This window comes from Echinops telfairi, unplaced genomic scaffold (genome assembly GCF_000313985.2).
Source record: "Echinops telfairi isolate 266 unplaced genomic scaffold, ASM31398v2 ScPeMD7_25;HRSCAF=90, whole genome shotgun sequence".
Taxonomy (NCBI): Eukaryota; Metazoa; Chordata; class Mammalia; order Afrosoricida; family Tenrecidae; genus Echinops; species Echinops telfairi.
Window position 1 is genome coordinate 608,015 of NW_022103922.1, and position 27,284 is coordinate 635,298.

Here is a 27,284-nt window from a genome sequence, read left to right on the forward strand (position 1 = left end):
GGACAGGCCCTGTCCTTACTCACATGGTCCCCGGAGGTTCTGGGAGTGTCCTTGGCAGGTATATGGGACCCAGGCACTGGTGTGTCTCATGGTCCTTCCCCCACCCCCACTCCAAGCTCCTACTGATGGTGGCAGCCTTGAGGACTGGGCAGCCCTCCTGAGCTCTCCCACTCCTTGGGCAGAGGTGGGGTGAAGGCTGTGGGTGCTGGGCTTGGTCATGCTGTGGGGGTGGGGACACCTTGCTCAGCCCCTTCAGGGTAAGACCAGAGTCAGGGACAAGAGCAGGGTGTCCTGGGGCATCTGAGTACGTGGGCGTGAGTAGGCTGGGCAGCTCTCCAGCCTCAGCTGATGCCCAGGGTGGTCTCAGCACTGTGGCCTGGCCAGAGTCCAGGGAGCCCAGGACTCTGAGGCAGGTGACTAGCCACGCCTCTGTTAGCTGTGTGCCCAGCCTCCACCCCAGCAGGTGCCAGTTCTGGGGCAGGAACTGCCAGTGCTCCTGCCCAGGAAAGGTACAGCTGCTGCAGGACGGGCTCAGTTCGTGGAGCCCCCTCCTTGGCCTGGTGCTGTCCTCATGGGCAGCCTGCCTTTTTTCTGGCAGCCACTGCCCTTGCTGCTGCTGTTGTCACTGTCACTGGCTTGGGCCCAGATGCGCCCCGCGACCGCCTCCTTGAGGCCCCCTGGCGACCCGGTCTGCCCCGAGTCCTGTACGTGCCAGCCTAGCGACCAGGCTAACTGCTCGGCGCTCGTACTGCTCGCTGTGCCCACGGGCCTGAGCTGGCGCCTGCACTCGCTGCTGCTGGACCGCAACCGTGTGCGCTCGCTACCGCCAGGGGCCTTCCAAGGCGCGAGCGCTCTGCTGCGCCTGGACCTGCAGGAGAACGGGCTGCGCGCGGTGCACGCGCGCGCCTTCTGGGGTCTAGGGACGTTGCAGCAGCTCGACCTCGGCTCCAACCAGCTGGAGGCGCTTGCGCCTGGGACCTTCGCGCCGCTGCGCGCATTGCGCAACCTCTCGCTGGCAAACAACCGCCTGGTGCGCCTGGAACCCGCAACCTTGGGCACGCTCCCGCTGCTGCGCACGCTGAGCCTGGAGGACAACTCACTGGACACCCTAGGACCCGGCCTGCTGGCCACCCTACCGGCTCTTCGTTCCCTGCATCTGCGCGGCAACCCTGGAGCCTGCGGCTGTGCGCAGCGTTCGCTCTGCACCTGGCTGAGTCAGCACCCCCGTGGTCCAGGTGAGCTCACGGTGGGGCACTGAGTGAGCTTGGGGTGGGGCTTCCAGATGAGTGGGGGCAGGTGGTTTTCCAGGAGAGATGTGGGTGTGGGAACCTGATGAGCCTTTGAGAAGCGCTTATTGAGGCATGGAGGGTGGGGGTGGGGTGTGTGTGTGTGTGTGTGTGTGTTGCCAAGTGAAGCCGCTAGAGGATGCCCTGGGAACCTGAGAGGTGCTAGGTGAAGTATGGAAAGAGGTTACCCTGGGCAGTGCGCCTGGTGATCCCAGTGCATCTGAGGGGTGCTAGGTGAGGTATGGGGAAGTGCTAGGGGGTCACCAGGTGAGGCTGGGGCGTGCCCTTCGAGCCTGAAGAGTGCTAGGTGAGTCAGGAGGTCACGTGGTCAGCGAGGGTGCGTGAGCCCAGTGCACCTGGGGGTGGTTGGTGAGATGTGAGGGGCATCAGCAGACTAGCCTGGAGGGCACCGGTGAGGTATGGGGGAGGGAAACCAAGCACTGCACCGCATGAGGGCTTCCCTGACGTTTGACTCGGCTGTCTGTCCCGCAGAGGTCGAGGGCCTGGTCTGCGAGGCTCAGAGGAGCTTGCCAATCAGCCCCCTGTCTGCCTTCAATCCTTGCGCGCAGTCGCCGACGCTGCGCGACCTGGCTGTCATCTACGTGATCGGGCCGTTCTCCTTCCTCGCCAGTCTGGCCACCTGCCTGGCGTTGGGCTCCGTGGTTACTGCCTGTCGCGCCCATCGCCGCCGCCGTGCCGCCGCCAGCCGCCTGCCCTGGAGACCCCCAGACCCCAAGCCGGGCACCCCGCCGGCGCAGGCGGGCGTCGGCAACCCAGCGGCGGCCCAGGCCTGAGCTGGTCTGGGGGCACTCCCACCCGGCACCAATCCCCCACCCTCCCTCAACACCACGCCGGTTCAACAAGCACACAGACGGGACTTCTGGGGCATTCCTTTAGGCGACACCACTGCACACGCCGGACCGCGGGGGTGGGGCGGGGCGCGGGGAAGGCGTGCGCTCAGACTCCAGGGGGGCTGGGGCTGTACAAGGTGGCGGGCGGGTCACACAGCCGGAGCGTGGGGCGCCGCTGGGCGTGTCGGTGAGAAGGCGCAGTGGGGCTGGGTCCGGGAAGCGCCCCCACCAACAGCTGCTGGACTGGAGTCCCGACTGATATGAGGGGGCAGGGCGAGCCGGCGGAAGGGTCCAAGGGGCGAGGGTGGGGTTCAGCAGAAAGAGGGGAGTCTTGTAGGAGGAGCTGGTCTGCAGAGAAACAGGCGCTGAAGGACGGGGTGGCCAAGCCCGCTGGTGGTGGGGGGCGGGGGCGGCGGTGGCTCAGGTGGTGATGGGCCTGGATGGGGCAGTCTCTGCTGGAGGGCAGCAGCCCCTCCCCCCCACGCTTGAACCCCTAGGGCCCTGCCTCTGCCTGAGCGCCCTGCGGCCCTGCCCAACCGGCTCAGCCTCTGGCCCGAGTTTCCGCGCCGCTCCGCGCGGTCCAGCAGGGCCCGCCCGCCAGGCAGCAGGTGGGAGGAGGCCCGGTGCGGGCAGTCTCTGAGGCAGGTGGGCGTCCCTCGGGCCTTCCCGAGCAGCAGGACCATCAGTGTCCTTGGCTGGGCTAACTGGGCGGGCGGGCGGCTCCAGGCTCACACCACTGTGCTGACCGAGGGATCTGAGAGGTTGAGCGGGCCCGTGATATCAGTGGGTTGGTACTGCTGTAAAATACAAATACACAGACAAGGCGGCCCATTAGCCCCGGGGCTCGGGGGCAGGCGCGGGGCCAGGCCGGGGACTGGCCAGCCAGCTGACCGGCGGGCAGGTGGCAGGCGCGGCCTGGGGGAGGCTGGGGGGCGCTCCTCCCCCTGACCCCGTGGTGCTCCGGGGACTCTGCGTGGGCCAGGCCGCTGTCCCGTCCGTCTGTCTGTCTGTCTGCGGGGGAGGGGGCAGAGGAGGGCAGGCAGGGCGTCTCAGCTCTCCCTATGCCGGGCACACATCTGCAGCTGGCCCTCCTCCCTCTCATTAGCGCGTCGCGGCAGCACTGTGTCTTTTTGGTTTTGCAAAGCGACGCGTCCACCCCCGGTGCTCTATAAATAAGAACCAACAGTCAATACCCGCTGGCCCTCCGGCCGCCGGGACCGAGCCAGCCCTGAGGGCCCAGCGCTGCCCAGGCCCGCACCAGCCTTAGGACAGGGGCCGAGGGTCTCAGCAGCCGGGCCGGCCCCCCAGCCCCAAGCAGCCCCCCACCCAGCCTCCCTCTGAACAGCCTCCCAGCTCCAGAGACAGGGGGATCCGGGCTGCTCACCCCCACCCAGCCCCCCAGCTGGCAGTGGCCCTGTGGAGTCAGCCCAGCAGGGGGCCCCAGATGCAGCAGTTGCCTGCTGGCTGGTGCCTGGGGGCTCAGGTGGGGAGTTGTGGGGACAGAAGCCAGGAAGGGCACCAAGAGTCTGAGGTACCTGTGGGTCACCTACACAGTGTGTTTGCTCCAGGCAGGGCCTGGCACTCGGGGTCCCCATCTGAACGTTGCCCACTGCCTGCAAGGGTTTCTGTGCTCCCCTTCCAGCCACCCTGCGACCTGGGCACTACACCCCTTGTCTGCTGCCCACCCCCTCTTCCTGGGTTGCCCCTACTCCCACCCTGGCTCTGCCCACTTTGGGGGGGCAGGGCCTCGGCTCCCCCCCGCCCCCAACCTGGGCTGGTCTCACGGCCTCACCTGCTCCAGCCCGTTTCTCACCCTTCTTCTCCCGACCCAGTCCCAGCCGCCTCCCTAGTCTGCTGCCCTGCCAGACCTCTCTTGGAGGGAGCCCTGATGCCTCTTGCTGGGACTCTGGTGTTTTCTGTCCCCTGGTCAGGGAGCTGAGTGGCTCTGGACATCCTACTTGGGGTTGGAGGCTTCTGGTGGGCAGAGGGCAGTGAGCGGGAGGTCACATCCGCCAGAGACAGGGTGGCTCTGGGCTGAGCGCCAGGCCCGCTCCCTGGCTGGCCTGGGACCAGGTTTCCCTGAGCAAGGTTTCATGCCTTTTGGGACTTCCTGTACCAAGAAAGCCTGTCTGTCACGTGTACTGAGAAGCTAGCTGACTGAGGCAAGAAGCCTTAAAAAGAGGGAGAGGCCTGGTTCTGACCGGGGGGCCCTAAGGGTGAGGCTGAGTCAGGAGCTGAGGCTGGTCTCTGCCCTACAGGCCCCATCCGCTTTCCTGGGCTACTCTCTGGGAACTTCCCTGTCCCCCTGCAGTTGCTACCACTTTTTCGGGAGCCCTGCTCAGCCTGGACCCGTCCCATCTTCCCACCCTCCACCCCCCACCCCAACACAGCCCCCTGGGCCTGGCCAGATCCCAGCTCCAGGCCCCAGCTGCCCAGTGCAGGGACCCAGGCCCGATCCCCAGCCCCCGGCCCACACAGAGACCACATGGAAAATGCAACACGCATGGCTCTGCTGAGACAGGTGACACAGGTGTCGGGGGCAGGGCCGGCGGCCAGACAGACGGACGGGATGGGACGTCACAACCACCCCCTCCAGGGACGTCGCAGGGGCGTGGTGGCCCCTCAGGGAGAAACCAGAGGGCAGGAATGGGGTGTGGCGCCTCCTGGTGGGCGCAGAGCCAGGGTGCCACCCCTGAGAGGCAGTGACTGACTGACTGACTGACCGATGACCGACGACAGGACACAGCTTCAGGATGGTGTGTGGTGGTCATGGCATGGTGGTGGTGGTGGTGGGGGGGGCTAGGGGGAGGTGAGAGACCAGGGTAGAGAGACACACAGAGAGACAGGACCGAGAAAGCGCAAAGGAGGGGGGCCAGAGAAAGACTGGAGTGGGGTTGGGGGATGAGGAGAGAGAGAGAGCACTTCGCCAAGAGGGCTGGGCCGAGGGGGCCAGCTCTGGAGAGAGTGACAGGGTGGGATGAAGGGGACGGAGACACGGGCGGGCGTGTGACGGGGTGTCCCCCTTACCGTGTCTCTGGAGGACCTACGTCTCTTGAAGCTGGAGGCCAGGGTGGAGGTGATAGCCCTAAATGTGGCTTTCTTTTTAGGGTCTGGTTCTGCTCTACCACTCTTTCTATCCTAAAATGAATATGTATAGTGATTAGACGGCTAAGGGTGTGGCCACACCTGCCCTCGCCTGCCCGGCCACTCGGGCCCTCGGGCCTGCCTGCCTCCCTGTGCTGGACGGCTGAGACGGCCGCTGGAAGCCGGCTGCCTCTCCTGCCCAGGCTTGCTCCTCCTGACCTTGCTGCTGCTGGGGCTGGGCTGGGGGTTCCTGACTGTGCTCTTCTCTGGGCGTGCACCGGGGTCCCCGGGAGGAGGGTGGTGTAGACTGCTGCCCTCCAAGGGCTGGAGGCGGCACCCCATGTCCTCTGCACAGAGGGGCTAGTCACCAAGAGACAGTGGGGGACCTGGGGGTGCAGCTGAAGGCACATGGTGAGGAGACAGACTTGGAAGTGGAAAAGGCAGCCCCCAGAACCCCGGCCCAGGCTCTGTGGCCCTTATGCCTGAGAGAGAGAGTGGCCAGAGGCCTGTAGAACCAAGAGCAAGAGTGGACTGATGGGAGGTGGGGTGCCAGCCTGTACCTCGCCCAATGGCCTTTGCTATCACACCAGCAGTGTCCTAGGCCAGGGGCCCCCTGCTCAGGACCCAGCTCCGGAAGCCACCCAGAGAAAGAGAAGCAACGGGACAACCAGAAGCCAACTGTGGGAATGTTGCCTCCCCTGGCTCAGTGGTCAGGCTGCGGACCCCAGCCTCCCTGCAGGCAGCAACTCCCCACAGATACAGCCAGGGCCGCTGGGCCTGCCAGCCCCTATCACCCAGAACCACAGAGCACACGGACACAGCAGGGAAGGGGATTGGAGAATGTCAAGGTGGCCAGGGCAGCGAAGGGCAGAGGTAATCTGGGACTCCCACTACACGAAGTGTCCCTGTCTTACCCTGCCTTCTTACGGAATGGGCGCCAGGGGGCGACTCTGGAGATGCTGCCAGGCCTCCCTTGGCCCTACTTTGAAGTGGTGGCCACCTCCAGGCAGCCCTCCCGACACCGCTGCCCGGGAGCCCAGGAGCACTCACCGCTGCCCCTGGCCATGGCTCCCAGCTCCAGTCCTGCCCACGGGGGCTCCCGCGCTCGTGCCCGGGGCAGGGCCAATGCCAGGGCCTGCGGGGTCAGAGGAGGGCCGGGCCGGCCGGGCCATGGGCACCAGGCCTCAGAGGGTGGCCTGCCCTACCTGCAGGTTTTTTCTCCACACGTTCACCGCGGCAAAGGCCAGCTGCATCTGCTTGCGGCGGGCGTCCTTGTGCCGCTTATAGGCAATCTCGATGAATATCAGGAAGATGCCGGCCACGATGCCCCCAGCCACCAGCATGAAGACCCCTGTGAGCGGAGTACAGCCTTCAGCCCCCCGAACCCACCCTGGGCCAGAGGATGGAGGTGTGGGTAGCGGGGAGCCCCACCTGCCATGTTCTCGAAGGTGAGGGTCGCAGGGGCGTTGCTGCGCGAATCGCACTCCTGGTACCTGACCCAGGTCTTATCCAGGTCTTCCATAAAGCCGTTCTCATGGGACCTGGGCGAGCAAGAGAGCGTGAACAGGGCGGAGCCCAGCACGGGCTGGGTCTATGGGTCAGCGGAGCCTCGATTTGCTCTGGGGCCGGTAGGTGGTTCCTGAGGGGCATCGGTGGGCGGGGCACGGGCGCCCGCTGCGGGGTGGGGGCTCACTTGAGGATGGACAGGGAGACATTCTGCTTCCAGGGACTGTCCTTGCGCATGCCAATGCCGAAGCCTGAGCGGAAGAACAGCTCGCCCGTGGTCACCAGGTCGCACTTCTGAGACGCCTCGAATTCCAGCACCGCTGAGTCCCAGATGAAGGCGTGCAGCTTGCTGCGGACAGGAGGCAGCGTGAGGCACTGCGCTGGCCGGCAGTCGCTGGAGGCCTGCACATCTGCGCCCCAGGTGGTCCTTCCGTGGTCCCCTCAGCCTGAATACACCCTCTCCTGGGGCCACGGCCCTTGCAGAACTAGCTCAGCTTGGCCCTGGTGCCCCGCCCCTAGCATGTCCCCAATGGCCTGCATTGCTCCCCACCTCACTCCCATGCCCGCCCTTCACGTGCCCCCGGCAGCCTGGCTGCCCCGCCCCTCACTTGTCCCGCGTGGGCCTGGCCATCCTGCTCTGCTTATCCCCTCACTTGTCGCGCACGGCCTGGATGGCCTCGGCCGCGCTCTCATAGTTGTGCTTCTCCATGTGCCGGTACATGGTGCTCAGCTCCACCTGCCGCCGGAAGTAGATGTCCACGGAGCTCTGCTTCACCGTAGCGTAGATGAACTTGTCCGAGGGGTTCCGCAGCTGTTGGGGTACAGGACGCACTCACGGCTGCTCCTAACCTGGCCCTCCTCTCCCCGTCCCGCCGCCGCCGCCAACTCGTCTCTCACCCGAGGGTCGTTGATGCCTGTGATGCGCTCCTCGGGCCGGTCCAGCACCAGGAAGGCCGCCAGGTTGGCGGTGTAGGAGGCCACAATGATCATGGCGAAGCCGGCCCACACCATGCCCAGAATGCGAGCCGAGAAGCTCCGGGGGGCACCTGCGGACAGAGGCACAGCCAGCGCGGGCGCCCAGTCAGCAGACACAGGGCCGCGCGGCGGGGGGGCGGGGGGTGGGGGGGTCCGAGCTTTGCCTCACCTTCGCCGATGCCCGAGTTGAGCAGGACGCCCCAGGAGAACCACATGGCCGAGGACAAGGTCAACGCGTCCTCCTCCTCCTCCTCGCTGTTCACTTTGAACCGGCCGAATGGGCTGCAGGGCGCAGAGGGTGGGACGGGCAGCTGTGTGGCCCGCTCGCCTGTCGCCTCCCTGCCCTGCCTTGGGGGTCTGGCCCAGGCCAGCGCTCACCTGAAGCGATCCAACAGGTACAACATCACGGCCACCACGTGCACCGAGAGTCCCACCAGGAGCCACAGCGTGCTCTGGAAGGGCTGCATAAAGGAGTCCAGCGTGCTCCGGGGGATCTCCTGTGAGGGATGGGGGAGGGAGGCATCAGCGCGGCCGGCCCACCGTCTTCCCCAGCCCTAGCCCGCCAGGAGCGCCCACCTTCTTGACCAGAATGGTCAGGCCCTGGTACTTGAAGGGCTTGGAGAACTCGATGTATTGGGCGCGCTCGTTGTTGATGGTCAGCGGCGCCACGATCATATCGGCCTGCCCACTGAGCAGTTCGCCCATCATGCCGTTCCACTCTTTCTTGTTGCTATTGTTCACCTGTGCGCAGGCGCGGTGCAGACAGACAGAGTAGGTGCAGGGTCTCCCTGAATTCCAGCTCCCCACCACAGGCCCCACCCCGGCTCACAGTTACCGCCCTGAACAGCAGGCCCTGCCCACTCCAGATCCCCACTCAGACTTCGCAGGCCCCGCCCAAGCTGACACTGACCGGCACACCCACATCAGGCCCCGCCCACATCAGGCCTCGCCCACTCCAGGATCTTATGGACTCTCAGGCCCCTCCCCCTAGCTCACTGACACCATTCTGCACACCACACAGAAGGGCACGCCCACTCTGGCTGATAGGTCCCACTCATTTCAGATCACCAGGACTCTCAGATCCTGCCCACTCTCCATTCTCTTTTGCCTTGCAGGCCCCGCCCACTCCACGCCCTAGCCTCGCAGATACAGCCCTCTCACCGCACGCCAGGCCCCTCCCACTCTAGATTCGCATTCAAGCTCCGCAAGCTCAGGTCCCGCCCACCATAGGCCCTGCCCCAGCTCAGAAATTTCCCCGCCCACCACGCAGTGGCCTCTGCCCCAGAACACAGACAGCATCCAACCTCACAGCAGGCTCCACCCTCTGAAGATCCCCTCAACATTCACAGTTCCCGCCCACTGCAGGCCCTACAGTGCCAGGACCCCCAGAACAGGCCCTGCCCACTCGAGATTCCCCAGGGACTCACAACCCCGCCCACAACAGGCTCCACCCCAGATGACAGCTATCACCCAATCCCACTGAAGACCCCGCCCATGGTCCATCCTAACAAGACTCACAGACCCAGCCCCTCATCTATACTGCCCCTTCAGGTCCCGCCCACTCAAGCTTTCGGATTCCCAGTGCCCCGCCCCTGCTGAGGCACTGCCCCACCCACCCATCAGGCCCCGCCCTCTCCCCCTGGCGCTCTCCCCACCCGTGCACGCGCGGCGAGCTTCTGGCTGCGCCTACCCGCTCCTGCGTGCCGAACTTGCCGTCGGCCACCAGGTGCACTTCGTAGGTGAAGTTCATAGTCCTGGCGAGCTTGATGAGCAGGTCGATGCAGAAGCCGTAGCAGCACTGCGGCACTGTGTGGCGGGCTGCGGGCGGGGCCGCAAACTGCTGGGCTCCCCGGCTGCCCCGCGCCCGAGCCTGCCCGCCCGCCCGGCGCCCCCGTGCCCCGCCCGTACTCACGGCTGCCGGGCGACGTGTCGTTGGGCCCGGTGCAGATCACCTTCTTGACAGGGTCGCCGTTGACTGTGAACTCCTCCTTGCACGTGCCGTCGTTCATCGTGGGCTTGACGTACACGAAGGGCTCCTGATGGATGGTCACGATCTGCGAGCAGGACACTGTCTTACCACGGGCCTCGCTTGCCCTGCGGGCGCGTCCGCCTCTCGTGGTCAGCCTTTCCTGGCGCCCTGCCCCATGCTGGTCAGCGCTGGCCTGGTCCCTCTCCAGCCTCTGCCGCCCGCACCACGATGGAGTCTTCGTGGGCTTTGTGGAGGCACTTTGCTCTGAAAGCACGGTCCGTTCCTGGCCGGCGGTCTTGCCTGGCTCACCACTGCGCCATCAGGAAGGCTGCCCTGACATCCGGTCTGTGCTGACCTTTCTCTCATTCCTTCAGAAGTGACCTGTCCCAGGTGGGAGCCACGAAGCTGGCAGAGGCCTGTGGCCCTCAGGGGTCCAGCTGGGTCTCCCTTCCAGGACCCTGCCTCTCAGTCTCCTGTGGTCTCTGGTCTTCTCTTTTGTCCCTCAGTTCATTTGGACGTTGGTGTTTCAGGTCTGTCCTGGACCTGCCTTGTTTGTCTTGGGGGGGTCCCTGAGCCAGAGCTGGTGACCCCTCTGTCCCTGGGGGAGGGAAGCAGTGGCAGGCTGTGCAGGTGAGATGAGATGGACAGTGGAGAGGGATGCAGGACCAGGAAAGGCAGGGAGACCTGAGCAGATGGTGGGGAGGCCGAGGCCGGAGTGGAACTCGGGGAGAGTGAGCCTGAAGGAGTGTGGGTTGGTTCTGATCCATGGGGGAGGGGGCTCCCAGAGAGGGCTATAAATTGCTGCTGTATAAGTTTTCAGGATCGCCTAATAATGTAACAGAGTATCTGCCATGCATCATGTCCCAGGTCTGTCTGTCAGGGGTGGGATCAGAAGGTTAGACAGGAGCCCTGGGAGCAGTGAGTTATGGGCTTGGGGAGCAGCCACTCAGAAAGGGGGAGAGGAGGACCGCACCACTTCAAGAACATCACTGGTGCCCCTGTTCCATCCTTGTAGAAATGGTTGAATTGGTGTGTTTTAGTCACAACAACAAAAGAAAATAAACTATTTTGGAGAGTTCAATTCTTCACACAAGGCACATTTCACGCATTCAAAAGTCACCTGGGGCTAAACGAATACCAATCTCACGACCCTCACCTGGCTTCATGGCTAAGGGACAGTCCAACACACGGCCATCCAGTCCACCCTGACTCTCAGTGACCCCCAGGACAGAGCAGAGATTGTCCAACTTTACAGGCATAGGCCACGTTCGAACCGCTGACCTTGTGAGGAGTAGCCCAACATGTAACCTCTACATTAACAAGGTTCCAAGGGCCAGAGTAGAACTTCTCAATACAGCTTCTGAGGTTGTAGACCTTTACCGAAGCAGACTGCCTCATCTTTCTCCTGCAGAGTAGCTGGTGGGTTTGAACTGCAGACCTTAACAGCCCAAAGCCTAAACCACCACGCCACCAGGGCCCCTGTATCAGAGAGCCCTGCTTCAGATCTCAGCAGGATTTGATTTAAAAGTGCTTTATGCCTCCTGTGATCTCAATTTGTTAAAATTGTTTGAAATCTGTATCGAATATCAGCCACCCCTCCGCTTACACAGACATGCTGACGTCGGGTTAATTCATCGAGCAGTGCCCATATAGTCCATGTCCTTTCTGTATGTAGATCTACTCAGATGTTACAGTTCAATAAAAACTCTAGACCACGTGGACCGAACAACCACATTGTAGAAACCGTCACAGGCATAGACCAGGTGGGGCCTCCGGCTGCCAGCATTCTACCCTTAGGAAGGGCACCAGGCCTGCAGCCAAGTGCTGACCCGAAGGGCAAGGGTGGTGCCCAAGGGCAGGCTGCCAAGGCGAGAGCCGGTGAGGAGGCCGTGGTGCTGGTCCAGGTTGCAGGGATAGCCCAGGAAGCACAGATGTGGAAAGAGGCTTGAGGACCTAGGGGCAGGAAGGCAAGCTGGCTGGGGCATTGTAATGAAGGTCGTTGTCTCTGAAAGTCTAAGATACCGCCGATGTGGCGTGGCCAGCATGAAGAGGATCTGGGTGTGAGCAAGGGCACAGGGCCCTTCACACGAGGGCCTTCAAAAAGCTCATGAACAATGAAATGAAATGGGTTGAGGTGGCATTGCAGGACTTGGGTGGTGGGCCTGCAGCGAGTCCAGAGTGACTGTCTGTCCCTTCCCAAGGACGTCCTGCCCCTCTGCTCCCCCAGGCCCACTCTCCTCCCTTGGTGGCCCTTGTGGCTCCCTTCCAGGTGCTGGGTGGGTCTGGTGGCAGGGGGCCCACCTTTAGCCTGGTTGACATCTGGTACCCCCGAGGCTTCTCTGTCTCTCCCCCTGGCCAGATGATCTTCCGGTCGTTGGGGATGACCTGGGGGTGGGGGTATGAGATGGAGGTGGTCACGCAGGGGTCTTGGCCCCAGGACCCTAAGGCCCCAGCCCCAACCTCATGGTGACCCCCACCTACATGAGTGCCATTGTAGATGCCCACTTGCACCAGCTTGCGGTTCTGTAGGTTCATGATGCTATAGTTGGCGAACTTCCGGTCTCCATCCTCATTGAACTCTACACGGCCAGTCACGCCATCAGCATACTTCGAAGACATCAGCACCCTGGGGTGAAGGAGGTGGTCGGGGACACTCGCTCCTGCCGCCCCAGGACTGACATGTGTGCAGTCTGCACACACCCTGGGCTGAGGAGTCTCAGCAGCTCATGGGGGGCTGAGGGTCTCTGGGTACCAGAGCCTGTTTCTGGAGCATTCTGTGGTCAGGACCCTGGGCAGCACACAGCCTCCTCAGTTCCTGGGGATGGGGACAGAAGTCTACGTGTTCCGTGCAGTGTGTGCCCACGCTCCTCTGTGTGTGTTTGCCTGTGTGCCCCTCTGTGGAGGCATGTCTGCGCGTGTGTCTCTGTGCGGTGCCCGTCTGTGCATGTCCGTATGTGCTTGTGTGTCCCTCCAGCCGGACCCTGGAAGCAGCCTGCAGCGCTCCGAGTCTTCGTGCGCGCGTCCGTTTGCCTCCCTCTGGCTGGGCGCTGTGGTACACCGTCAGCCCCTCTGGGGGGGACCTGGGTTCCTGGGGAACTAGCTAGCTCCAGGGCCTGGCTCTGCGTGGCGCGCGGCCAGGTGGGATGGCGCAGGGGATGGGCCCCGCGCACCCCGCTCGCCCACCTCTTGAAGAGCGGCCCGGCCTTCCAGATATTGGTGTTGCCCACGCAGCCCCGCGGCGGGTCCGTCACGTTCTCCTTCTCCAGCAGCTCGTGCACCGCCTGCGCCACCACGCCCACAGCGTCGCTGATGTGCGCGGACTCATTCTTCCCGCTGATGAGCTGCAGCCCGATGATGCCTGAGGGCGGGGAAGGACACGCCCGATCAGGGACCGAGCTGCCCCTCCTCCCGCCCCTCCAGCACCCCACGCCCCCCCTCGAGCTAGGACTCACCATCCGGGGCGTAGCGCAGAGCGTTTCCCGAGATCTCGCGCTCGCCGACAAGCCACACGTACCCCGAGCCTGTCATGTTCAGCATTGCGGCTGCGCGGTACACGGTGGCAGCGTCGTCCTCGCTGTGGGGCAGACGCCTGTGACTGACGGCCGGACTCCAGCCCTGCCCAGCCCTGCATGCCGTGAGGCCCTCTGTTGCATTCCCTGGATCTGCCTATGTCTCTGGATTGGAGACTCCCCCAGCCCCCAGCAGAGGTGACAGGCCCAGCGACCCCATACCCTGTCCCTGCACCAGCCTGAGTCCTGAAACCCCCCCCAAAGTTGTAGGCCCAGCCTCTCCCAGCGTCCCAGGTCTCTCTTGCTGTGCCCCTGCCCTTGGATTGGAGCCTGGCATTTCGGGAAGACTTCCTGCCCAAATCCCTGACCCTTGTCCAGCCTTCCCCCATTACTCAGCAACCATCCCCACCCCACACCACACCCCCACAGGGAGTGGGCGTGGACTCCCCAGGAGCTCACTCTGTTCCTAACTCTTGATTTGCCTCATCTCAACAACTCTCAGGACACCTCTAGGGCAGGCACTAGTTGAAGCCCTGCGCCAGGTGGGGAATTGAGGCACAGAGAGGCATTCAGGGCATAGGAGTGGTGGTAAGGGGGTGGGCAGCCCACCCGAGCCCTTCTCCTGCCCCACCTGCCCTGCTTCCCTCCAAATCTCCTGTCCCCAGTGACTCCCCTGGTTACAGAGACTGGTTGCTTGGGAGCTTCCCTGACCATCCCAGCAGAAAGCCACCAGAGAGGGGGCACCTGCACCCACCTCCACCCACTGGGTCCCCATGGGGGACCAGCAAGACCTCTCTCCACCTGTCCCGGGCATGCAGAGTGTCCCCAGGCCTGTGGGAGATGAAGCAGGGGGCTTGGTCACAAGGACCCTGGGGTCTGTGTGGGACCAGAGGAGGACCTGACGTGGACCACAATGTATACTGCGCTCCTGCCTTGGGAGGCGAGACCAGGTGGTCATGCTAAGAGCGGAGTCCATTGCACAGTGGCTGGCCCTGGCGAGCAAGGGGCCCTTGGGCTCTGGTAGTCAGCGTGGGCTCCTCTTGCCTCCCTTTTCTCAGGGACTGAGAAAGCAGCAGTGCTTCTACTGACTATTGGAAGGCATTCGACCCTGTGGATCACAACAAACTATGGATTACAGGAATTCCAGAACATTCAATTGTGTCCAAGTGGAACCTGTGCCTAGACCAAGAGGCAGCTGTTGGATAGCTTCAAATGGAGAAAGGTTGAATCCGTCCACCATACTTATCTAATCTGTGTGCTGAGCGGATAACCTGAGCACCAGGGTGGGCGGGGACTCGTGAATGACCTATGATGTGCGGTGGACAGTGAAGAGGACTTGAAGCACATGCTGATGAGGGTAAAGAACTGTGGTCTTCTGCATGGATGACACCTCAGCATGACGACACCAGAGAACCTCACACCTGGGACAATTAGCGACTCGTGCTCAGCAGAGGAAAGGGCCCCATTTTACTCCCTGGAGCGCCGCCGCGGGAGGCAGCCCTCGGGAAAGGAAGTTGCCTGAGCAGCAGGCAGATCTGCTGCAAAAGAACTCTTTAAAGTGTTCAAAAGCAAAGATGTCACTTTGAGGAGGACCAAGGTGTGCCTGGCCCAAGACATGGCCCTTCCGTCACCTCCTAGGGGCTGAGAAGGTGGGCGATGAGGGAGGGGGACCGCAGAGGAATGGATGGCTCTGCGTGCTGGTGTGCATGAGGCACGCTGACTCTGGCACGGACTTCCGGAAGAATGAGCAAAGCTGTCTTGGGAGACGTAGAGTCAGAGTGCTCCTGAGGTGGGAGCATGGAGAGATTTTGTCTTATAATTTGGACATGTCATCAGGAGGGACCAGTCCCTTGGAGAAGGACATCATGCTTGGTAAAGTAGAGGGCCAACAGAAAAGAGGCCATCTCTCAACGAGATGGATTGCCACAGCGGCTGCAGCAAAGGACAGATGGTGAGGGTGGTGCAGAAGAGGCGGGTTCATTCTCTGCTGCACTCGGGGTCAGTGGGTTGACAGTGCGTAATGTACAGAGCAGGTATAGAGCAGGCCGTGCACAGGGGCACACCGTCATGTTTGCTCCAATAAGATGCTCTCGGTGGATGTGAGCAGAGAGTTGGCTACTGCTGGATGGAACTGCTCACAAAACCGGGCAGCATTCCCCCCTCCCCCCCAGTGGAGGAGAGATGTCAAGAGGCCCAGGCGCAGCTCAACACTGTCAACAGGTCCAGCCGAGACCAGGCAGAGCGCCTCACCTTCTCCACAAAGTTCAAGCTGTGGGGCGTGTGTAAAAACCTGCTGGATGGAGTCACACACATGCACCTCCCCCCCAACCCCCACTCCCAGGCATCAGCTTGGCTGAGTGAAGGGCTGTGGACCAAAACGCCATCAGCCATACATCCATGTCATTTGTTATGGAAATAATGGACCCCAGTAACCTCTGTGGAATAGAAATGAAGAGTTTGGGCAGCAGCCCCCCTGCATTCTGTAGAACATTGGCTACGGAGACTGGGTGCTGCCCTGAGCATCCCAGCAGAAGCCCACCAGAGAGGGGGCACCTGCACCCACCTGCACCCACACATCTTTCTGGTAGTCTCTGTTTTCAGCCTGGATCCACCTGACATCAGCAATGATAGCCCTTGTTCCATGTCCTCTTCTGGACCTGGCCTGAACCTCTGGCAGCTCCTTGTCAATTTACTGCTGCAACCATTGTTGAATGGTATTTGCCTGTGGTAGTTAGGTTTATTGTGCCAAATAGACCATGTGGGTGGAGTTTAATCAGGGCCCAGCTTGATTGGAGGGCCATGAGCTAAATGGCTTCCAAGGCCTGCTCCCTTCCCTCTTCCTCCCTGATCAGACCAGCGCTCTGATGCCTGCGCTAGTCCTTGGCCTCCCTGTGGACTGTGTCACCTTGCCATGTGTGCATTGCTAGAGCTTGGGGGTCCATGGAGACCTGCTTCACCGAGCTTTTTGAGGATCCGATGGGACCTCTTCACTACTCGTGTAGCTCATGTTTCTGCTACACCCCAAGTTCTAATCTTCTTGGGGTTGCTGCCCACCCTGCCTGTCTTGCCTGAGGGCAGACTCCAAAGTCTGCTTCCTTGACCTTGGGCCAGCAGCCCAGGTGAGTCGAAGACCTTCAGCATATTCACTGTTCCATGGAAGTGAGTTGGACTGAGCCCTTTGCACTGCTGTGTGGACTTATTAGCTGTTAGATTCCTTCCCACTGTATATACAATCACAAGTGTCCTGGTTTTCTTTCTGTAGAGCAGCAGTTCTCAACCTGTGGGTCTCGACCCCTTTGGGGGTCAAACGACCCTTTCACAGGGGTCACCCAATTCATAACAATAGCAAAATTACAGTTACGAAGTAGCAATGAAAATAATTTTATGGTTGGAGGGGTCACCACAACATGAGGAACTGTATTAAAGGGTCGCCGTATGAAGGAGGTTGAGAATCACTGCTCTAGAGAATCCTGCCTAACACAGATGCCAAGGCATTCAACCGTGTAGATCAAACATTACGAATCACCTGGAGAAGGAGAATTCCAAAATACTTCATTGTGCTCATGTGGAATTTGTATATGGACCAAAAGGCAGTTGTGTGAGCAGAACAAGGGAATAAATCAGGTTTAAAATCAGGGAAGGGTTGTACCCTCTCATATTTATTCAATCTCTGTGTTGAGCAAATCATCAGAGAAGCTGGCTTATATGAAGAGTGTGACATCAGGATTGGAGGAAGACTTATTATCAGCCTGTGACATGCAAACACACAGCCTGGCGTGCTGACAGTGAGGAGGACTTGAAACACTTGCTGATGAAGATCAAGGCTGGCAGCCGTCAGTATAGATTCCAACTCAATGTCAAGAAGACCTCAAACCTCACAACTGGGCAAATAGGTAACATCATGATAAACAGGGAAAAGGTTGAAGTTAAGGATTTTTTCCTGCTTGGAACCATAATCAGTGCTCATGGAAGCAGCAGTCCAGAGATCAAAAGAAGTGTTGCATCAGGCAAATCTTCTGCACAAGACTTCTTTAGAGCAAAGAAAAGCAAAGATATTACTTTGAGGACTGAGACGCCCCTGACCCAAACCATAGTCTGTTCCATTGCCTCATGGGTGTGTGAAAGTTGAACATTAAATCAGGAAGAAGAAAGAAGAATTGATGTGTTTGAATCGTGGTGCTCCTGAAGACTACAGGAAGTATCATGGCTGCCAAAAGGACACACAACCTGCCTGGGAAGCAGTGTGGCCAGGCTGCCCCTCAGAGGCAAGGGAGGCGAGAGTTCATCTTACACACTCTGGGCATATCGTCCGGAGAGGCCAGTCCCTGGAAAAGGACATCATGCTCAGCAGGGTGGGGGGCAGCCGGCAAAGAAGAGGAAGGCCTTCAATGAGATGGCTTGACACAGCGGCCGCAGCAATGGGCTCAGACATGGGCACAATCGTGAGGATGCACAGGACCGAGCGAGTTTCCTTCTGTGGTGACGGGTCCATGTGGGGCAGAGCCAACTTGATGACACTTAACAATGATACAACAACAACATGACTGCCCGTGGTTGGAGGGGAGTCTGTTGCCTGACTGGTGCAATGGGTTCTGTGGCCGGGCCACCATTCAGACTACATATAGACGTGGTGGGGGGGAGGTAGGGGGCTGTTAACAGCTTGACAGGATCCTGTTCCTGTGTGTTGGGGAAATGGGTTCTTTGAGCTGCCCTGCTCTGGGTAAAGTAGGTCTTCTTCCTGACTGCCCAGCTGTTTGGGTGCATGCTTTCTGCCTGCGCTTCCAGTCTTCCAGGCTAGTCACCCAGGTTCTTTAAAGCGCTGTTGACTGAAGCCAGGTGTAAGAGTGAATGGGTCATTAATTCAGTTTGGACGGCTGTGCCTGGGCGGGGCTGTATGAGCGGCTGCCCTTGTCTAGATGGTTTTAAACCTTTTCTCCAGGATCTTTGGACGGCCCTTCTGGCAGTGTCCATCACTGGACATGCAGGGACGTTGGAAGTGGCCAAGGCCCCTCAGTCCCGGATCCCCCGATGAGAAACGGTGCAGTAGGGGCTGTCTGGCCATGGCTGTGTGGGCACAGGGAAGGAGAGGCTGCGGAGTGGGGCTGCTGCTGGCACGCATGAGAGCCCTAGGGTGGGGTGCTTGCCATGAGTCAGAGGATCCTACCTTCCAGTGCTGGGAACCCGGGTTGGTCCCATCCTGCATGCTGCACCTGAGGGCATGTTGCCCTAACTGACAGTTTCTCCTTCCTGGCCTTCATTGGCACAGTGCTCCCACCGCTCTCCTGGCAGGGGAGGGGAGACAGTTCCTGGAAGGGTCTTTTCCTTCTACTCTTATTCCTTGGCTCTTGAGTCATGGTGGGCTAGTTTGAAACCACCAGCCACCCTTCAGAGGAAGATGACGTTTTCTACTCCCATGAAGAGCGCTAGTCTCGGGAACCTACAGGGAAAGTTGTACCCTGTCCCGTAGGGTCGCCGTGAGTGACTGCGAGTAGATGGCAGTAAGTTGGGTGTTTTGGTTTCTTCCCTGATGCACATAGCCATGGGCAAGTAGGGAGGCTTTCACCATGGCCTGGGACCCAGGCCAGTCCAGCGCAGCCTAGTTTTCATGGAGTTTGAGGCCCCTCACCCTCCTGACCAACCAACTCCCCTGACTTTCCCACCTTTCTGTCTTGGGTGCTGGGACCTTCCCACCTGGGCTCTTGGGCTCATCACTTCCCTCACCTCTAGGCCCTCCTGGTCCCGGTTCCCAGCCCCCTGCTGGCTGCACCTGAGTGTGGCTCTCTCCTAAGAGCAGGTGTTTGTGTTTGGTTCCTGCAAGTGACTGTGTCAGAGAAGGGCAGACAGACTCGGACCAGCAAGTCCACATTCATGGGTGCCGTGGGGGTGGGGGTGGGGAGAGCTCTCCCTGGCAAAGGGCCTTGAGGAGTTGACCCTCTTTGCTCTGCCCAGCAGTGTCCCAGGCGCTGGCCCAGGTCTGGTCCTGAGTGGCCTGGGGGCTGCCCCGCCTCACCTGGCTGAGAGGATAATGACTCGAGCCTCCAGCTCCCGGGCTTCCATCAGCAGAGCAGTCACATTCTTGGTTCCTGGGTCGAACTGCAGCACCTTCTCAGCCTGTGGTGTGAGCAGGGGCATTAGCGGGTGGCTGGGGCAGGGACATAGCGCCTCAGGGGCGAGATTCCGGCTGCAGTTGCTAGGAACCCCCCTGCAGCTGAGCGACGGCCCTGTGGCCAGCACCTGGCTCCTGCGCTCCTGTCCACCTGCCTGCTTGCTTCACTCCTTCCTGGCCTGGCCTTCCTTTGGCCCTGCGCTCCAGCCTGCTGGCCCTGCGGCACGCCCTCTGCAGCCCTGCCTGCCAGCCTCTGCTTGCTCTTCTCGCGCAAGCTCCGTCTGACGTCTGCACTGAGCATGCAAGCTGGAGTGGCCCGAGACTCAGGAAGGCGTGCAGCGGACAGGAAACAGTTTTGGAATGCAATCGGGAGCTGAGACGGGGCCACTGCTCCAACATCAGGGAGCCTCTCCTTCGTAGGCTCCTGCGGGAGTGACCTGAGCCCCGGTGGACGCCGGGGGGCGGCCCCCGCCCGGGTTCCACGGAGGAAACCCTGGTGGCCCCGGAGGTTCGCATGCACTGCCCTGAGGGAGAGCGGCACTTCCAGCGGCCCTGCCTTCAAAGTCAAGGCGGATGGGTCGAGGGCACCCACGCCGCACTCGCTGGCCGGCCCTCCCTGCCTCTCTCTCTGCCTGCCTGCCTGCTGCCTGCCTTACTCTATTCCTTGCTGCTCGCGCCGGCGGCTGGTGCGGCTCTGCCGGACTCGGCCTGTGGCCGCGGCGCCGCAGGCCAGGGCGCCCTAGTCGTGGGTGGCGTGCACGTCCATGCATATATACCTTGGGTCCGCGCTTGGTGTCATAGGACAGTTGGTCGAGGTTTTCATAGTTCCTTTTTTTACTCTGATGAATAATGTGCACAGAGAAAATATGCAGACACAGAAGATTATAAACGGTTGGAAATGACGGCGCTAAAGCAATCACACCACCTCCTGGCACGTCTGCAGACGGGCGCGTCCCTGGAGCTCGCAAACACCGGGGTGGGGTGGCTGGGCCGGCGGGACGGGGTGGGGCGCGGGGGGCTGGAGGCCACGGAGAAAGGGCGACCCTGTCCCCACCCACGCTGATCACATGCCCCCTCGAGGACCCACCTGCCACCCCCACCCCTACCGTGCTCCAGCGGCACCCCTAGGTGGGTTCTAGTGCGAGGTGAGCAGTCCCACCCCCATGTCCTGCCCCTCCCCTCCAGCCACCACCCCATGCGTCTCCCTCGGCTGCTTCTCTAGAGGACTTGTTCTCAGGTGTGCATGCGGCGTGTTCTCAGGAACTCTACAGGTGTGCAGCGTGGGCAGGACAGGGAGTGGAGCTCTGGGTTTGTGCACCGTGTGTGGCTGCTGGGCTGGGCATGCGCATGGCAGCTGCACACGTACACACCTACTTGTAAATGTGTGTGAGCTGTTGTACACGGGAGGGTAGGTGTGCACAGGGGCGCCGTGCGCATGTCTGAGTGGGTTGTATGGAGTGTGATAGGGGTGTCTGTAACACATGAGGGGGGGTTCCATCTGACTGCGTGGAGCGTCAGGGTGCTGGGGAGCACGGCAAACGGCCTGCCGTGCAGCACGTGTGCGTGAGTGTGCCCGCGTGTGTGAGGGCCGCTGCGGTAGTGTGCTCACTAGGGGCACCACCAGTGGTGATGAGAGCGTGGGAGCGGACACACGAGGAAGATAACGTTCTCGGTGGGTGCTGGGGGCGGGGTGGTGGTGGGTGGGGAACCAGCATCCTTTCCTGAGACCCCAGGGGTGCTGTTTCGGGGGGCCCATCCTGCCGCCCTTCCCCCCTTCCCAGACTTAGCCCATGCTCCTGAGAGGGACCCTCAATACCCCTGGGTCCACCCTATGACCTCCATACTCACCCTGCCCGCCCTGTCCGCTATACCCTTTGGGAGTCTGTGACACCTTGGGGTGCAGGAGGAGGGCCCAATTCGAGGAAGCCAGCCCTGCTTCCCAGACAGAGCATGCTCCCGCCCGCGCCCCCTCCCCCAATGGACTCCCCTTTTTGGCTGCTCCAGGGAGCCTTAGCGGGTGCGGAGCGCCCCTCTCTGGACTTGGTGAGATGTCCCTGGGCGAGCGCCAGCTCCTCCTCAGGCCAGCGGCCAGGCAGTCAGGGAAGGGGATGAAGGGGTCGCCTGGACCCCCTAGAAATCCCCATACGGCTGTCTGTGGGGCCAGGCGGAGATGGGGTGGCGGTCAGTGCGTCCTAGAACCAGCCCTCTAATTGGGGTAGGAGGGGAAATCCAGGTGGAGCAGGGAACGGAAAGGAGAGGGGTCGGGGGCGTCTCCAACTGTGGGGGGCCCCTGAGAGGTGTGCAGATGGGCGTGATTGGGTCGTAGCGAGGGCGAGGGGCAGCTGGGAGGTGCAGGGCGGCGGGCAGGCAAGGCCGTCAGGGGAATCGAGTGTGGGTCACAGCCCCGGCGGGGCGCTGGGGGAGCGAGCGTGGTGGAGTGGGCGGGGCCTCTGCGGGCCGGGGGGCGGGCCGGGGGCGGGGCGGGGTGTTTGCGGAGCTCCAGGTGGGCCTGCCCTAGCCCGGCAGGGACAGACACCGAGGAGATTTCGACGAATGGCAAAGCGAGTGAAATGAGCCGCGGACAGGCCGGGGCGGGCGCTCGCCGGACGTGGTGGCGCTGACCATGCACGATGGAAAGAGAAGGTGTCACACGGAGCCACAGACACAGCGGCGGCGGCCCGCTCCGCTCCGCTCCTCTCGGTCGCTCACGCCCCGCGCCGCGCGCTCACCTTGGACTCGCGCTCCTCGAGCAGTGTCTCCAGACGCTTCTGCGCCGCCCGGCCCTCGTGGTCGTCGCTGACCAGCAGGATGATGTGGTTCCAATTGTAGACGCGCATCATCTCGAACCAGACGCTGGACTGGTGGGAGTAGGGCGGCACCGTGCGCAGGAAGCTCAGGTGGATGCTCTGCGGGGTGGCAGGGGCGCGGGCTGAGGCGGCTGGCGGGGCTTGCAGCCTGGGACCGGGTCCTCAGTGCCTGCTACCTGCTGGACCAAATGGGGCCGCTTCCTGGATGGGACTTAGACCCACCCCCAGCTTTTTACCTGCAGGACCAGGCGAGGGTGGCTCCAGACACAGCCCCCACCCTCCACCTGTGGGATCTGCCTTCCCCCTCCCCCCATTCCACCTGAGGGACTAGATGGGACCACTTCCCTGACGTGGGATGTCCCTGTCCCCGCACAGCATCTAACCAGAGAGACAGAGGGGTCTGGGTAGCCCCTACAGGGCATCAGGCATCTGTATCTCCTGGGAGGGGCTCTCTCCGACCTGGCTGCCCACCGCTTGCTGGACAGTTTGAACTCTGGGCAAGTTCTTCCCAACAGGCAACTTCTCACAGATGCCCCAGGGGGCGTTGTGGGGCCCTTCCCAAACGCAGTGTTTGTCTCGCCCTGTCCACCTTCCCTCGTGGGACTAAATAACGATTTCAGTGATTGGTTGGCGTCCAGAGGCTGCCTGCCTGCCCTCAGCCTCCTCTGTGCACCTGGGCTTGTCACTGGCTGTCCAGGAGAGGCCTGTTGCTGAGCACAGCCTCCTGGTGTGGGTGAGCTGGCTAGCAGGGGAGCAGGCACCACCCTCGTGGACCTAGCCCGTTGGGGTCTGTCCAGGTGACCACTAGCTCCTGTATTGTTCCATGGGCCCATACAGATCTTGTGGTCCTTCTTATCCCCGCCCCTTTTGAGACTGCGGCAGCTGCCTCCCTCTGTTCTTGGAGAATGGAATGCAAGGCTGTTGGAGGAGGGTTATGAGTGGGCCTCAGACCGAGCCTGGCTTGGCCATCAGGTGTGGCCGCACATGGGTCCTGAGAGTGGGGACCTTTCCTGGCCTGTGAGTTGTCCTCTCCTCCAGCTGCTAGCTTCTCCCATTACCTGTGAGGACCATGGTCAGAGGACTAGGGGCCAGGGTGGACAGGGCAGAGGGCAGAGTTGACAGGGTGGGGGCAGAGTGGACAGGATGAGGGAGAGCATGGGACAGTGGGCCTGGAAGAGCCATTGAGGGCTTCCACTATAGGCCAGGGTTTTCCGGACGCTCAACACATGCCTGCTTTGGCTTCCCCCTGCCCTCTTCCCCATGACTCCAGAAACCTGGCCTGGCTGTCCCCTCTACCCCTGGACACCAGGCCTGACCAGGCTCTGGGCCTTCAAGCAGCTTGACCTGGGACCACGGGCTCTGGGCACGTTGGGTTCCAAGATGGTGGTGAGCCCAGCAAGCCCCAGCTTCAGAGCCAAGCCCACCACCCCTCCCTTCCCAGGACACTCAGGACCGCAGGGAGCTCACGGCCTGCTGCAGCCTGTGGGGGCCTGTACATCCAGGAGCACCCTTGCAGCAACATCTTGAAAGGAGCAGTTGGGTCCCCCGACTCTGGGGTGGAGCAAGCCCCTCCCTGTCACTGTCCCTTTGCTGCCTGCCTAGCTCTTCTGGCTGCCCCTCCAGGGCTGGTCAGCTGAAGCCAGAGCCACAGCAGTGCGGGGCTGAGCTCTTGTGCCCTGAGACACAGCACCCATACTAGCTTCCCCTGCCCCATGGCCTCCTCTACTCAAAGGTGGGCAGGGGCAGACACACTTCCCACTTTCTGGGGGGTGGAGGTCAGTGTCTTAGCTCCCCCACTGCCTGTGTGGCCCTGCTCCCACTTGTGTGTCCCACCCCCTCCTGTGTCCCCACCTCTTCCTGTCTGTGTCCCCCATCCCCTTCTGTTTAAGGCCCCACCCCTTCCTGTCTGTGTGTCCACCTCCTCCTATGTCTCCATCCCTCCTATCTGTGCCCCACCCCCTCTGTGAGCATGTGTGTGTGAGAAAGTGTGAATTGAACTTGTGAGTGCAAGTGCAGAGATGTGACTGTGTGTGGATATGTGTATGGGCATATGTGAGTTCATCTGTGAGTGTGTAGGACTGTGTGTGAGTGTGAATGCCTGCTAGTGCGCATATATTAGTGTAAAGGAGCATGGGTGTGTGAGTGTGGGTGGTGTGTGATGATTTGTGAGATACTGAAGCATGGGTGTATGTGTGCATGCAGACATGTGTATGTGTGAGTGCATACGGGCAGGTGCACAGGCAAGTGTGTGTATGAGAGAGCACGCATGTATCTGTGAAACTGTGTGAGTGAATACTTGGGAGTGAGTATGTGAGAGTGTGAGAATACGAGTGTGAGTGCCCATGGACATGTGCACAGGCAAGCGTGTGTGTGTGAGAGAGAGAGAGAAAGAGCGAGAGAGATACTGGGTACGTGAGTATGGCCATGTGCACAGGCAGGTATACGGATGTGAATGAGCAGGCCTGTGCCTGTGAAATTTCGTGAGTGTGTACCCAAGTGTGAATGTGTGCACATGTGTGAGTGTGCTGTGAGGGTGTGTTGGTGTGTGACTGACACGGTGTGGCAGTGGGTGTGGGTGTGTGAGTTTGAGTGGTATGAGTGTGAGTTTGGAGGTGTGTCTAAACATGAGTATGCATGGGGGTGTGCACATGAATGTGTGTGGGTGTGTGGGTGTGTTTCTGTTAGTGAAACTGTGAGTGTATGAGTGTGTAAGCATGTGCATGCTCACACACATGTGCCCCTCCCATACCTCCTGCTTCTTGGCCTGAGCCGTGGGGTCTACCTGCCCTTCAGCTGCACAGGAGCAGTGATCATGGGCCCCAGTGTTGGGGCAGGCTTACCTTGTCTGAGTAGATGGACATGCGGGTGGTCAGCCCCAGCACGGGGATGCGGTAGAAGCCAGCGGTGTAGGAGACGGGGGTGGGGGTGAAGTGTTCGTTGGGGGTAGGTGGGTGGCTAACTAAGATGGCATAAACCTGTGAACACAGAGGCAGGGTCAGCATGGGTGGGTGGGCACCGTGCAGAATGGCCCCAACCTGGAGGCAGCACAGGTGGAGCTCGGCAGGCGGGGAGGGGTCCAAGTGGCATCAGACATGCTCACACAGCCTCAGCCACATGCTGGTCCTGCTCCACCCTCACAAGGCAGGACCCTATCACCATCTGCTCCGGGAGCAAAGTGGGGGCTGTGAATGTCAACCTAGGGGCCTAGAGGGGCTACCAGAGGAGATATGGAGACCTTCGCTGGGGGAGGGGACAGACCTCTCCCTGCCCCAAGAGGATGAGCTCAGGGCTGTGCACTTAATGGTGTCCAGCCTGCCCACTCTACCCCTGGCCAGAGTCCTGCCTCTCTCAGGGCAGGGGGCCTTTAGGCAGGAAGCCCTGGGCCCTGAGCTCAGATACATCTGGAGAAATTCTGATTTTGTCCACAGGCAGGGGAAGCCGACCTTCCAGGCTCCCCACCAAAGCCCCCTCCAGCTGGACTGAAGCTAGTGGCCAAGCAGCTAGGTGAGGGGGGCGGGGTCTCCTTGCTCTACCCCAAAGCAGAGGCAGAATGGCTGGGCATTGTTCACTGGGGACAGCATCAGGAAGACCCGTGCCTGAACCCTTACTCCTCTGTCCCTCTGAACCCCTACTCTGCCTATCAGTCCTGAACCCCCACTGTGACTGCACCTGAACCCCACGGTCTCTTCTAAGCCTGCACTCTGCTAGTACTCCTGAACCCCAACTCTGTCCCTCTGAGCCCCCACTCTGCCGCACCTGTATCTGGAGCAGGGTTTGACGGGCACCTGGCCCTAAGGTGGGGTCAGTAAATGACAACACTGTCTGATGCCCATGCTCCGAGGGGACCAGAAAGCCTGGAGTCAGAAGGCAGGCTGAGTGACCCCAAAGGACATGCCAGTCCCCTGACCCCACCCCTCCCTGACCCATATGGGCCATGGGACTGAAGCCCAGGCCACGTGGCTCTGTCCCATCCCATGAGGTCCTGGGCTGGGCTACAGGGTGTCTTGTAGGGTGGGTGAGGGCCCTGAAGAAGCCCTGAGCAGCTGCCGCCGATGACTGTTGGACAGCTGCCCTCCTCCCTCCTGGATCCTCACCCCAGTCTGCACCCAGAGGGGCTGGGCTAAAGACTGAGGGGCCAGTGTTAGCATGAGCGTGTGTGCATGTGCACGTGTGTGCTCACGTGTGCTGCGGTTGGGTGGGGAGAGTGCATTGAGCCGAGGGTACATATATGTGTATGCGCAGCCGAGTGTACAGGATTGGCTCTGGTGTGCAGCAAGAGCGTTTAGGGCCTGGGGCAGGTGTGGGGGTAGGTGCGTGCACCCAAGCCCGTGCGATCTGTTGAGTAAGAACCACTGCGTGCATTTGACATCTGGGGTGCCCCAAGTGTAACGTACCCCTGATTTAAAGATGGATGAACGAGAATGGCATCGCGTCAGAAGCGCGTCCTCCAGACCGGCCGTCTCCGAATGTCATTCACTAGCACCTGGGGCGTCAGCAGGCCCCCTTCTTCTGCCCCCACCCCCATCTCTGTGCCCGATGAACACGTGCGCTCTGCATGTAGCACCCATGGCAAGGCCCTGTGCGCCGCGCAGGCGGGGTGTCCCTGTGCGCCTGGCGGGGACGAGAGCGCGGGTGGCCCCGGGCCTCAGTACGCAGCAGCCCTTGCCGCTCCGGAGCTCTTACATAAAAGCTGCAATGCAGCGCAAGCTGGCCTCATTGGAATGCAGCAGGCGGCGGCCCAGGGGCGGACAGCTCCACAGGCAGCCGCTGCCAGTCCTGTCCTCCCCCGCGACGCTCCACAGGGCGCCCTGCCACCGCAGCCCGCCCGCTCGCATGCGCATGGCGCGCTCTCCCACCCTGCTAAATGGGTACACACACCCCTTAAACGCCTGGGTCGTTTCCCATCTTTTGCGGACCCCAGAGCCACCCTGGGGGGATGAGAAGGGGGAGAGTCTGAAGACGGAGCAAAGATGAGCCAGCTCTGCCCCCTGGAAACCTGCGGGTCTGGCGCTGACTGGGCTGGCAGTTCTGCCCGCTTGCCGAACCTCCCCCGGTCCCCCTCTCCCCGACACATGATGACACCACTGCCAAATGCCAGCCACACGAGGGCCGTCAGAGCCCGGGGAGCCCTGCTGAGGGCCAGCCCGGGGAGTCCGGCAAGGCCGGGGTCTGGCTGGCTGCCAGGGAGGCC

General features: G+C 61.5%; 2 protein-coding genes across 6 annotated transcripts in view; one reads left to right on the forward strand and one right to left on the reverse strand.

The window, feature by feature from the left end:
• Positions 1–7: 7 nt before the first annotated feature.
• Positions 8–2,080, forward strand: LRRC26 (leucine rich repeat containing 26). The gene is made up of 2 exons (XM_004714477.2): positions 8–1,235; positions 1,779–2,080. Exons 1-2 carry the CDS (start codon positions 572–574, stop codon positions 2,078–2,080), a joined length of 966 nt encoding a protein of 321 aa, XP_004714534.2. The 5' UTR covers positions 8–571.
• An 82-nt stretch (positions 2,081–2,162) lies between these two features.
• The window catches only part of GRIN1 (glutamate ionotropic receptor NMDA type subunit 1), a 25,916-nt gene continuing 794 nt past the window's right edge, over positions 2,163–27,284 (reverse strand). The window contains exons 2-21 of one of the 5 annotated variants that reach the window (XM_045289111.1): positions 24,934–25,068; positions 22,016–22,192; positions 20,063–20,125; positions 19,191–19,291; positions 13,124–13,245; positions 12,855–13,029; positions 12,153–12,297; positions 11,973–12,056; positions 9,615–9,756; positions 9,393–9,520; positions 8,279–8,443; positions 8,081–8,199; positions 7,872–7,984; positions 7,625–7,773; positions 7,381–7,538; positions 6,915–7,076; positions 6,653–6,762; positions 6,427–6,572; positions 5,165–5,275; positions 2,163–3,303 (exon numbers count right to left, since the gene is read on the reverse strand). In XM_045289111.1, the coding sequence (XP_045145046.1) occupies positions 3,187–3,303; positions 5,165–5,275; positions 6,427–6,572; positions 6,653–6,762; positions 6,915–7,076; positions 7,381–7,538; positions 7,625–7,773; positions 7,872–7,984; positions 8,081–8,199; positions 8,279–8,443; positions 9,393–9,520; positions 9,615–9,756; positions 11,973–12,056; positions 12,153–12,297; positions 12,855–13,029; positions 13,124–13,245; positions 19,191–19,291; positions 20,063–20,125; positions 22,016–22,192; positions 24,934–25,068 (2,622 nt within the window). In that variant the 3' untranslated portion in view covers positions 2,163–3,186. The remainder of the gene's footprint in view (positions 3,304–5,164; positions 5,276–6,426; positions 6,573–6,652; positions 6,763–6,914; positions 7,077–7,380; positions 7,539–7,624; positions 7,774–7,871; positions 7,985–8,080; positions 8,200–8,278; positions 8,444–9,392; positions 9,521–9,614; positions 9,757–11,972; positions 12,057–12,152; positions 12,298–12,854; positions 13,030–13,123; positions 13,246–19,190; positions 19,292–20,062; positions 20,126–22,015; positions 22,193–24,933; positions 25,069–27,284) is intronic. The other 4 variants (XM_004714429.2, XM_004714431.2, XM_004714432.3 and 1 more) reach the window with 4 other exon arrangements.